The 12,407-nt window shown below is 36.6% G+C and overlaps 1 protein-coding gene across 1 annotated transcript in view; it reads left to right on the top strand.

Annotated features, from left to right (window-relative positions):
* Positions 1-12,407, top strand: part of LRBA (LPS responsive beige-like anchor protein) — a 372,144-nt gene that overhangs the window by 239,359 nt on the left and 120,378 nt on the right. Inside the window, exons 41-42 of the mRNA XM_059469874.1 lie at positions 10,693-10,810; positions 11,803-11,905. Of these exons, the coding sequence (XP_059325857.1) occupies positions 10,693-10,810; positions 11,803-11,905 (221 nt within the window). The remainder of the gene's footprint in view (positions 1-10,692; positions 10,811-11,802; positions 11,906-12,407) is intronic.

Consider the following 12,407-nt stretch of genomic DNA (forward strand, 5'->3'; position numbering starts at 1 on the left):
ATTAATGAACATAAGGAAAAGGCGTAATCAATCAAACTCCAACGGGGTGATGAGATGACAGTACTTAAGATTTGCAAGGATTTTAAAAGTGGATTTTATCAACACCGACATTTTGTTTGGGTGCAATGCTAAGAAGCAGATACTTGCCAATTTCTGTTATTTTTTGGTGGGTTCAATTACTACTGTATGTTTGAAGCTTCAACAATTAATGTAACATATTAAAGTTAAGGCTTTGTTAAATTTAAAATTCCTATTAAAATCCCCTATATGGTTATTAAAGGGGGTTGAGCAAGGAAGGATGTTTTGTCAAGCAGGAAGGATGTTTTATTGATCAATTTATCAGTTCTTCACTGGTGGAGCACTCCTAGATGTGTCTGGATGAGTTATTTTTAGTCTGTACTGCTGCCCCAAGTTTTGCATCCAAGTCATTTCAGCATTTCAGTCACTGGTTTTCATGTGCTCAAGGAAGAGTGAGAAATGCTTTCCTTGCCCTGTAATAAGTTCTCAAACATGAAACTCTACAAAATTTCAACTTCCAACTCCTCAAATAGAAAATTGATTATCTTGTAGTGATAAATCTACTAAAGTTCCTAGCTGTAAATGTGTTCCTCTTTGTAGGTGAGATATTTTATACTTCAGATCTCAAATCTTCTTTTCTCTAACACATATCTTAAAATTGTTACCCATTTGAATACCTATAATGCTAATATGTTATGGGAAGAATTGATTACAGGTTTTTTACTTGTAAGTACTTCAGATAGAGAAAACCCTAAAGGTAGATCTACTGCCTTAAAATACTTTTTTTTTTTTTTTAAGAATAGAAGAACATTGAGTTCCACACCAAAAATCACTTAAGAGCTGCAAACACCACTAGAAAATCTAATTTTCTAATGCCTTTAGTTTTCTGCTCCTTTTAATAAACCCTACACCTTTTTCAAAATGTGGACTTGACTAGGAGGGAAGCTGCTATCCAGTTATGGTCTTTTCCCTACTTGAAAAAATATTTAAGAAGGGCTCCCACTTTCTTTCAAATGTGGTAAATTGATTTGATAAAAGTTGCCTATTAGAAGGCTGCCTTAATTTAGTTTTTTAAATGAAACATGCATGAGCAGGATAAATTGCTGTATTTTTGCAAGGAACTTAGTTCTTGGCAGCACTTCGGTCAGGATGGATAGGATATTGCTATGGGGTTAGGATTTCCTAGAGAAGCAGCTGAAAATGCTTTTCCCTCTTGGCTTCAGCATTTATGAAACACTGTTAGGTACTGGCTGGAAACTGGGGCTTTGTCAATACTCCCACATTAGACTTGACTTTTTCTGGCTCTTCAGAAAACTTTCAGTTTTGCAAAACAGCATCATGAGTTTGAAAGATAAATGCATAACATAGCCCAGATTAAAATTCTTCACAAGAGCTAATATTTTCACATAGACTTACTGCCCTCTCTCCTCCTGTCATCTGCAGAATTCTTTGATAGACTTATTTTTTATTGGGCCCTCAGGAGTGGCAAGTTTTAGATTGAATACCCCAGGGGGAATGGCAAGGCAAATCATGTTGTTGGATCAATTGTTCAGCTATCCCCAGACTGCTGTCTGTGTATCTGTTACACTTGAATCACATTTTCAAGCCTTTCTTATCAATCATTTGGACTAGAAATGCAGTTTAATTTTCTGTTGCATTTTTAAGCTGAAATAAGGGTTATGTTCTTGTTCTGTTATCCCAGAATCATAGATATGCTTGTAGAGCTCACATTAGTTGTGCCCCTGGCTTGCTTAATCTTAGGAAAGGATCCTTTCTTGTAGGAATGCATTAAAACTGAATTTATTTTACATTAGTTTGGCATGTACTAAGATGAATTTCAGCAGTTGTTGCATAAAACCTCCTCTTCACATGGCTGCTTTTTTTTCCTTTAACAACATGGGGTAAGTTTTAATTGGACACATTATTTCTATGGGTGATCTTATGGGGTTTTCCCTTGCAGTCACAGGCCATAACAAAACCTTGTTCCATGATTGATTTCAGTAAATTCTTTCTTCTGAGAAATTAATCTACTTTTACAGGAATAGGGGACAAATGTATGAATAGTCATGTAGGACTTTGTTATAAAAAGGAGCACATAGGAGACATGTCCTTTGATAACTAAGAACATTTCCTCTATTTTGTTGTCATTTGGCTTTGGTTTACAGTAAATGAACTTGCAGTGAGTGGAGAAGGGCTTGGGCACTGAAGGGTTTTATAGCAGTTCTGTGCTATCTTCTTTCCCAGATTCTGAGGGCAAGAGGGAAAATGTTTTCAGTATTGTATACAGTCCTGGGCATCCCAAATGAGGCAAAGGTACATCAGCCCCTGCAGCTGCCCCACTTTATTTGAAGGGAATTTGGTTCCTGCAGCACTTGAGAGTCTCTGCAGCACAAAGGTGGCATTGAGCCATTTTTGCATCCACACCCTTTGCAAGGGGCACCTTGTGTGCCACATCTCTCACAAAACACACTGCAGAATCTTGTAATGTGAATGACTGGCTTGGCAGCTCTGGAGTCTGACTTTTCTCTTTGCCTTCAAGAGGCACATCTGTTCTTCTATGTATGGGCTTTCTTCCCATTAATGAGCTGATCAGATGCAGTGTTTCTTGATGACTGGTATTCCAGCTTCCTGCCAGATGTGTGGGGGAGTTTTTGTTTTTGTTTTGTTTCTGATGAAGGGATATGAAGGTCAGCTTACAGGTCACTGATTTAAAAAAAAAAAAAATCATTTTTTGGCATTGAAACTTATTTTTTCATTGCCCATTTGCTTTCTCCTGCAAAATCAGATGGAAGCAGCAGACACTGGACAGCTGCCAGTGTTGCAGGTGTAGTGCTTCCTTCTTGGTTGTAGTTGCTGCTTCCACTTGCACGTGTTCTGACTGGAGAGACCTTTGCTGGATACATGGAGAAGCAGCCCATGGGAGAAGTCATATCCTGAAAGTGCTGAAATAGGCAGGTGCAGGGCACCAGTGGAAATCTGACATGACTATTCTCATTTGCTGTTCCAAATACAAATTTGAAGAGACATTCATAGCAAACATTAGCCTTATTTTTCTAACACGGAGGCTCCCCAGGCCAGTGATCACAGTACCAGTCTGACAGAACTCAAAAAGTGTTTGGACAACACTCCTGGGCACAGGGTGTGGCTCTTGGGCATATCCTGTGGAGGGCTGGGAATTGGACTTCAATGGTTCTTGTGGGTCTCCTCCAACTCAGGATATTCTATGATTAAAAAAAAAATAAATTCAATGTCTAAATATCTTTAAGAGACAGCAAAACAAAGATGGCTCCTGCATTGTTTTCTGTGCTCTGCCTTGGAGATGCTTGCTCCTTTTTCTTACATTTCACCATACATAGTCAGTAATACTGCTGTGGATTCAAGCTGCTGTGAGTCTGGCAATTTTTGTAATTTCAGGCTCTGTACTTGTTAAAGATCCACCAATAGTCTGATAAAGACTATCCTCCAGGACTTTTCTGCACTAGGAATTTTATAAAAGGAGAGGGACCAACCAGACTTTAAACTTCAAAGAACTTAAAAAATAAGAAAAACCCAAATCTACAACCTTTTTGTCATTATATTAAAAAAAAAAAAAAATCTCCGCTTGATTCCTTTTAACTATTTTTCTGGCACTTCCATCTTTGAACAAGGGAAAGTGCTTTTTAGGGCTTGTTTTAACATCCTTTTTTTTAAATTACAGTAGTGTTACAACGTCATCATATGGTTTTGAGCCACTAGTCCTGTGTTGTCTTACTTCTACTAGGGAAATTTCTGTACAATTTGTATTTTCAAAATATGGATCATGGTTATACTTACCACCTTGAAAACATATTTTTTTTTTTTTTAATTGGGAATACCAGATTCTGGGCAGTGTGCTAAAAGCTTTTGAGGTTAAGATTTAAAAGATTTCTTATTTTATAACCTCCTTTTCAATAATAAAACATTTTCATAATAAATTCTGAATTTGTATTTCCTTTTTTTTTGTTAGCTCACAAGGAGATGGGAAGACAAATTAATTGTTCAGTTTTTGCAGAGTGACAATTTGGAACATCTAAAGCTTCCTGTTCTTTGTCTTTTAGTTTTCTGCGTTTATAAACTTGAAGGTGAGCTAACTAACAAGGTAGCAACAGTTGTGGTGATGCAAAGTTATGCAGCAAAATAGGAGAGCTGTGAAGGACTTTTTGAAGCCATTTGGACACCTGCTTCTCAGCTGGAGAGATAAAATGATGGCAAAGGGATTTTTCCCAGATAGTTTTTCAAAATTCTGTCTCACACAGGGTAATGATCATGGAATGCACCACTGCACCATTCATTACTACAAAGTCTTAATACTGGTAATACTTAATTTCAGCATTTTTGATGAATATTCCACTATTTAATATCATCAGCTTCTTTTGACAGCTTCTACACAGTGAGAAATCACTTCATGGAATTCTGCTCACTGATGCTTAAGCTCTCTTCTTGAGCTTTTGCAGGTAATGTCATTTTTTCAATGTATAAAAAACAAAATCAAAACAAGCTTTTTTAGTATTTGCACTGTGTCTGTTTAACTGATGGAATTCATTGACACATTAAATCCTGAAGTTGCATGATTTAATGCAGTCCAAAAAGACTAGGTTGAGTTATTTCTAAATGATGGAAAGATTCTTGGTTATGATTTGTTGTCTGTATCATTTTACATACCAGGTATATGAAGTCTGTGTATGTATGAACATCAGTGCTGTAGCAAATAGCATAAACAGGTAACCCCGGGAGAGGAAAAATGTTGCTCTTCTCCAGGTGATGTAAACATCTGTATGAGCCTTTTGTATCTACCTCTTGAGGAGCAGATGCAGCTAGCTCTTAAATCAGAGTGTAACTAAATCAAGATATCAGTCAACTCCTACAAGAATCTGTGAATTCTTGCAATTCTGGCTCCTTTTTTATCATAAATAAGCCCGCTGTTGTATTTTGCAAAGAAAGTAATAACTTCATGTCCTTAACCTTGCAGGGCTTGGACAGTCACCCTAACCTGTATTAATTTTCTACTTTTTAAACTTCCACTATCTGAGGCTGCATAATTTACCTTGCATAATTGTCTTTAGCAATCAGAAATTCCTGTTCTTTGGGTTAATTAAATGTTTTCTGATACTGGTAATGAACCCCTGCTCTCTAAAACCCAGCAGGGTTAATCAAGAGGGACAAAAAATTGTTTATGAGACCCATTTGAAGGAAGTAAGAGAGTTAGTACTAAATCTGCTAACATTGTTTGCAGATATATGCGAGGTGTTTAGTACCATGTAGTCAAATCAGAAAAGTTCTGAAATACAGGCTCCCTCAGTAATTTTATTTCCAAGTTAGATTGGGATAATCAGGAAGAAAGTTAGTAGAAGATCACTTTAAGAAAATTTAGACTGCACATAGATTTTTTCACACTGAAGTACAGCTTAAGTGGCAGGATAAAGGGAGAATATATAGTTGTGCATTCCTTTGTTTTAGTAATCTGGGAAGTATTTTTCATGCTATCATATATGTACTGATCTGTGGTCTGTGACAGTTAGACTTTATTCTTATTATTCCTCTTATTTCCAAGCACATGGTGTTTCTTTTTTTATTGTGTAGAGAGAAATTATTTCAAAACTGAATGGATCTAGAAGCAGAACTAAATCCTAACAAAAGATTAAACTATTTACAGGTCCTGAGGCCTTAAGGTATTTTAGGCTAATATAAACAGCATAATGTGAAATGGGAATTTCAGTTTGTGGTAAATCTGTCTGTCCCCAGCAGCTTCAGATAAAATAATTCTATCCTTCTCGAGCACATCAATTTGCTACTTGGCGGTTCATGTATCAAAGAGCATTCTGTGAAAATATCAATATCATTGGTTAATATAAATGAAATTAATTTTTAAAGCTGGGCTAAAGGTTGACATCTGAAAAATTACATTACTTTGCAGAAGAGAAATTTCTGTCTTCCAGTGAAATTTCAGGTCATAAGGGCAAGTAATTTTCACAATCTTCAATGGGAACCAGTGAAATATGAACTTCATTGTCACCTAGCCCCAAAGCGATAAGATAAAATGAGCTGATACATCATTTGCTGTGGTTTTATCATCTCCTTCAGTAATTGGAAGAGAAAACATAAGAGTCCTTTACCACCCCCCTCCCCAGTCCCTTCACCACCCACACCCAGGCATAAGCCATTTTGCTCTGATCAATACAAAGGTCACTGAGTATTTATTTATTTATTTTATTTTTTTATGTCACCTAAAACTGTCTAGTGGAACATTAAAGTAATGAATATGTTTAATTGAGTTTGTCACCCATGAAAATGCTGAACAGGATTGTGTAACAGACTGTGCATGCTCACAGGGGGACTGGCTGCTGCTCACCGCCTGTGGATTTCAGTGGCTGATTTTGTAAATATCTGAGATTTAAAGCAAGCATCTTATTTGTTGTTTCTTTGAGAAACCTAAAATAAACCAATGAACAACTCTGATTTATTGAAGAGCATGCTGATGTTTAAGATTGTTAATAGTCTGATCAAATTCCCTGTGAATTCGGATGTGTTTAAACAAAGAGCAGAGTCACACTCTTTCAGTGTGAATCCTGCAGCCAGGAATTAAATTATACCTGGACAGTAGAATCCTAGGGTCCTCAGATGCAAGGCCAAGGTTAAGGTAGAAATCCAGGTTTCTTGTGAACTGAGTGTCAGATTTTGGAGCCTCTGAGTGCTGTAATTTTGCCTTCCTGACTACAAATAACTCCAAATGACCTAGAATGTTGCTAGAATGTATTTATAAATTTTCTCTCAACTGTAATCAAATTAGAATGTAAGTTAAATGCTCTATATTTTTATTCGGTGCTTTGTTGGGTTTTTTTCTTTGTCTTGCATTAGAACTTATTTAAAATTAGACAAATGTGCATCAGCTTTTTAAATAAGCTATTTAGCTTTTATTTTACTCATGGCAGTTAAGTTGGCTGGCATATTAAAGTAATATAATTATTCAATTACTGTTTCAGTTCTATAACCCATTTGCAGACTTAATTACTTCTAGCCTATTCACATTTTCAAGATCAATAGTACTTTTCTCTAAAATAAAATAAAATATACGATAGCTGATTGGCTTGCTTAACAGGTAAAGCAAAATGTTCATTTAGTCTTCAGTAAAATATTACTTTTCTAATTCAGGAGGCAGCTGCAGTGATTGGGGTGGTTTTTTAACTATTGCTTGAAGTCTTTTACAACAGACATTGTTTATGATAAACATTCAGGAGGGGTTTGAAGAAAAGGTAGAATGGAATGGGGCATTTGTATAAAAAACTGAAAAATCACAGAATAGCTTCCAAGTAAATGAGCTTTTTTATTGGGAAATTAGCAGATACATCACTGTAAATTGTGAGCACTTATTTATGTATGATCTTAATTCGTGGTCAGCACTGTGCTAGCTGAGTTTTCATGCTACTCTGATTTCAGAGTCTCCTCCAAGTAGAATTTGAATCTGGCTGCTCTTTACTCACTGATTTCTTAGGGAGTTTCTGACAGCTGTGCAGTGTTGGGGCCATCACCATGAGTACAGAGACTGAGTACAGGTTAGACCTTCATTTCTAATACTTGAAGTGAAAAAAGGGACTTCATTCAAAGGGGGAAGTAATTTTGTATTTTTAGTAATGTTGTCATGATACCTGTTCATCTGGTGTTGCCAAAGTCTAATTACAGAGCAGTCTGATCAGATTTTTGAAACTGTAGAACTTAACAATTGCCTCATTAGTTTATATGTTTTTAAATGAAGTGGTAATAGTATAAATTGTCTTTTCTTTTGTAAAGTGTTGTATCTTTTGAAACAAATTAAATGTGCAGTAGATTGAACTTCAGTCTGATTTGTTGAATTAACTGAAATTTTGTGAATACTTTCTCACATGGGGAAGGCAGTATTATTTCTATAGATTAAATTAGATGTACACTCTCATTAGTCTCTGCTCCACAACTTGTTCCAAAACTGGTTGTGACAAAGGCAGAAATGAGTTGGTTTTAATCTCAAAATATTGTACGATGGTATGAAGAAGATTGCTGTTCTTAAATTCTCAAGTAGAGCTCTGTGTTGTGTGGCTTATGGGTGAAAACGGGCAAATGCAAAAGTAGTTCTTGAAAGTTGTAGTTCTGATGTCAGAAGTGATAAAAAAAATTAAATTTTGTTTGCCAGAATAAAAACGCTGAATTTGATTTGAAGAATGAGCCAGTTTCTGCAACTAGCAGTTTCTAATAATATTTTCCAGGGAGTAAAAGGCTGTGCTGGATTTTCCTGAGGAACACTTCGCCATAGACGTGCCGGCAATGTGTTTGTCCCCCGGCCCTGTCACCCGCCCTAGGTGGAGGCAGTGATGAGCGGGCAGCGCTGCGTTGCCATGGCAGCTGCTTCACTGGCGGGCCAGAGCCCTGGCTGGGGCGCTGTCAGTGTGCCCGCAGCTCCAGAGAGCACAGTGTCCCACTGAAGGGCTGCAGTTAAACCTAATCCACTTTTAATTGAACTCCAGAGACTTCGAAGTGAGGCTGCAGAGCAGGCAGAGGCTGCCTCAGCCCAGAATGGAGGCCCTGCTCAGCCCGGCCTCAGCTGCTTGTGTCTCCTGATCAGTTTTGTTAATGAGTGCTTCAGAGGGGCTTACAGCAGTGGCTGTGGTGGTTCTGGGGTGCAGGTCCAGTTCCTGCTGTAAATCCTCTCCCTCTGAATTCAGTTACTTCACCTATTTCATTGGCTCTACGAGGAGCACAATGCAAGCCGCCTCTGCTCTTTTCAAGCCGGTGCTTTTCCTTCCAGTTTTGAGGAGGCTGCAGGCAGCAAGCTCTGGGCATCATGTGAGGTTCACAGTCTCACAGAAAATGCTCACTTCACAGGATAAACGGAATAATTATTTAGAGTGCTGGTTTTACTCACACTATCCACATAGTAAATGTTTGAATTTGCCATGCGCAGACCAATAGGGACAAACAGGCTGTTGGGTTTTAATTGTGGCAGAAAAGTGGTTACCATGTTGCTATCTGTCTCAAAAAATCAAACATTGCAATTAGAAGCTCCAGTTTCAGGATCATAAGATGGATAAATATCATCAAAAAGTACCAAGAGATTTCTGTGCATGAGCCCTGCAACTTTGTCTCTTTTGTTACCTCTTTTGATGTTGTATTCTTTGAGGATATTTATATGCATGTGACAAAAACCAAGCACAGTGGTTCTGAGTAGCACCACAGAATTACACAAATCTGCCAATTCGTGTGGATGGGATAGGGGTGTATTATGGGAAGTGTCAGTGTGGCCCAAGTCTGTTGGTTTCCCAGTTCCAGAAATGTTTAGGAACCATTGACAATCTCTGGTCCTTTCATCACATTTCTAGAATTTTGTACTGGAAGATTTATATAGTTTTTTCCTTCTCTTTCTATGTGTGTGTGTTTGCTGGGAGAGAAGGTGGCACTTGTATTGAGGTGAAGATTATTTCTTTGTATGTTCTGATCTGTGTTATCAGCTTTTGGTTTGCCAGTCTTGCTTCTTTTAATTCACAAAACTGGTAAAATATTTTATGCTGTATTGTATAGTGCTTTCATAATGGTGCATCTGATCCCTGTGCTACAAAAATGCAGGTTTTATTTGTCAATATATGCTACATGCAAGGCAAAATCCTCCTTTGTTAAAAACCTGTAAACAAGTGATTGACTTAATTAACAGTCTTTGTTATGTTAAGGACTTGAATTTCACTTTTTCATTTTTGTACACAATGTATTTATTGCTCAAGTGAAATTGTGGTAAGAATGATGTTAACAAGGATTGCATATGAGTCTCTTTTTCTGTGATGGTTTTCTATTAAGTACTTTTGCGTTTGCTAAAATTGACAAATCTCAGATTTTCCTTCTCCTATAGTTTGTTAATCTGAGGTAGAGAAGTGTCCAGTCTCTCTGTCCTTTAACACTTACATAATTAAGCTTTGAAATGGAAAGGAAAAAGTGAAGCAACAAAGAAACAAAGTGGCTGAGGACTGAAAATGGAATTAGTTTGAATTGTGAAGGCAGACTAAGCATCTGTGTCTGTCAGATGGGATGACAGGAATTGTAACAAGTTACTTTGACAACCGCTTACTCCACAGAGAGATTATGCTGAGTTCATTTGCAGGTTTGTGTTTAACCTTAGCTGACAAAATGATACTTAACCTCTTACACAGCCAACCTTTCTAGTTCCAGAATTAATGAACACTGCCTTAACGATAAACCTAAGGAACATTCTTTTTCTTCAAAGACCCTTTTTTCTTGCTTATTTGTTACAGGCCTGTTATTACAATGCTGAAGGGAGTGCAGATACATCTAATGTTACTAGAAATGCATTTCTGAATACAGTTTTATGCTTTGCTGAAATGCTGAACATTTAATAATGTTTTTGAAACTCTGAAACTGTTAGGAAAAATAGACAGTTGTATTTAAAGGAAAAAAATGCAAACAAATGTTTAAAATATTTAGCATGAATAATTGAATTTAGGAGTACAAGAAATGTATTAGAGATTCATAGCATGATTTGAAATTTGAGCATATTTTAATTTTGCTGCAGGTTTTGCATGTAATTGGTAGAATCCATGTTTGTGGGTCAAAGAGTTTCTCTTTTGCAAGGTATTCCTGTCCAGCTAACATATTTAAAACATCCTTTCTGTCTGTTTCTCCTAGATTCTGGCATATACAGAAGGACTCCATGGAAAATGGCTCTTCTCAGAGATTCGATCTGTCTTTTCCCGACGTTACCTCTTGCAAAATACAGCACTGGAGATATTCATGGCAAATAGAGGTACATACATGGCAAAATGAGCTTAAAGAAATTACAAGTGTGCATGTGGGGACTTGTGCATTCTCCTTGGATGTTTAGCCATGTCTGCTTTGACATGGATTTGTGTAGATAGAGGAAGGGCTTGGATTAAATGTATCGGTATTTGAGTTACTAATTTTTTGTAATTTAGTTTCTCCTTCCAATTCTCTTTTCAATGATAAATTATGATAAACCATGAAAACTGTGCATTATCAATGCCTCACTTTCATTTATATCCACAGATTTATTTGGCATTCTCTGAGGACTCCTGCTCAAGGCAGTCCTACCTCTGATCTGTTATGCATGAAGGATTTTTGTGTCCCCTTGGAGGGTTGATAGTTGTTAGTTAGACACACCAAGAGCAACAGAAGGAAAGAATTTCACTACTGGATTAGACCAGTGACTGCTATGCCTTCATGCTTTATTTAAAATGTAGAACATTGATTTGGTAATGGTATTGTCCAACAGAATATTAATCATGTGCATAAACACTTGTTGTACTCTCTGAAGTCCTAAATGGCCACTGGTGATACATAATTAGATTGTTATTTAGATTATTAGGTTGCTGTTTCAGAGGTGTCATTCACATGTTTCAGACAAAATAGGAAGATAGTATTTTGAACACTATTTCTAGAAAGTGTCTAGAATGTAAATTAGTAAATGTATGAACTAGTTAATACATACATTTTTTAAATTAGTTCTAGACAGTCAATCTGTGCATATAAGTTTAATTTCTATTCATAGAGGAAAAAAAATGGAGACCTTGTAAGATGTGCAACAGTGTCAACTTCTGTTGAAATTCCTGTTACTGATATATAAAAGGACTTCTGGAAATCTAAAAACAAATATATCTGCAGCATCCTGAAGGAAACTTGTCAGATCTGTTGAGCACCTGAGCTTAGGGTTGTATTTTGTTGGTTGAGAAAGCCTGAAATGTGTAAAATGATGCTGTGTTTCTACTCTTGTACTCACAGTGGGTGTCATGTTCAACTTCCCTGACCAAGCAACAGTAAAGAAAGTGGTTAACTGTCTGCCTCGGGTTGGTATTGGTACCATCTTTGGATTACCCCAGACCAGGTATTTTACAATCTGCATTAGTTTTATCTGTCAGCTCTAAGAGTTGTTTTTATTTTCATCAATGGTTTGAAGCATTTACACCTACTAGTTTACAGAACATGGTGCAGGAAACCCTTAGAGAGGGGTATCTTGATTGTTGTGACTTAAATTTTAAATTTTTAATCAATACATAGAAATGGAATTAAAATAGTTTGGGATGTTTTATGTTGTGTTTTGTAGTTTTTTTATAGAGTCCAGGAAAAAATAAATCCCTTGGATTGCTACTATAGCCACTCTGTAAGAACATCAGGATTCTATTTACAGAAACAAATTATGTGTGAAAAATTTTAAATGTACATTGAAGACACATTTGCTCAGTATTTCACATCCATTTGTACTGATCAATTTGTTTGCAAAATAATGTAGGTTATTGAAAAATACAAACAGTTACAGTTTCCTTGAATGGTTTACCAATACCTGTAAAGATTTTTTAAACTAAAACTACATATATTTTTTTCTTTCC

The sequence above is a fragment of the Ammospiza nelsoni genome, chromosome 4 (genome assembly GCF_027579445.1).
Source record: "Ammospiza nelsoni isolate bAmmNel1 chromosome 4, bAmmNel1.pri, whole genome shotgun sequence".
NCBI lineage: Eukaryota > Metazoa > Chordata > Aves > Passeriformes > Passerellidae > Ammospiza > Ammospiza nelsoni.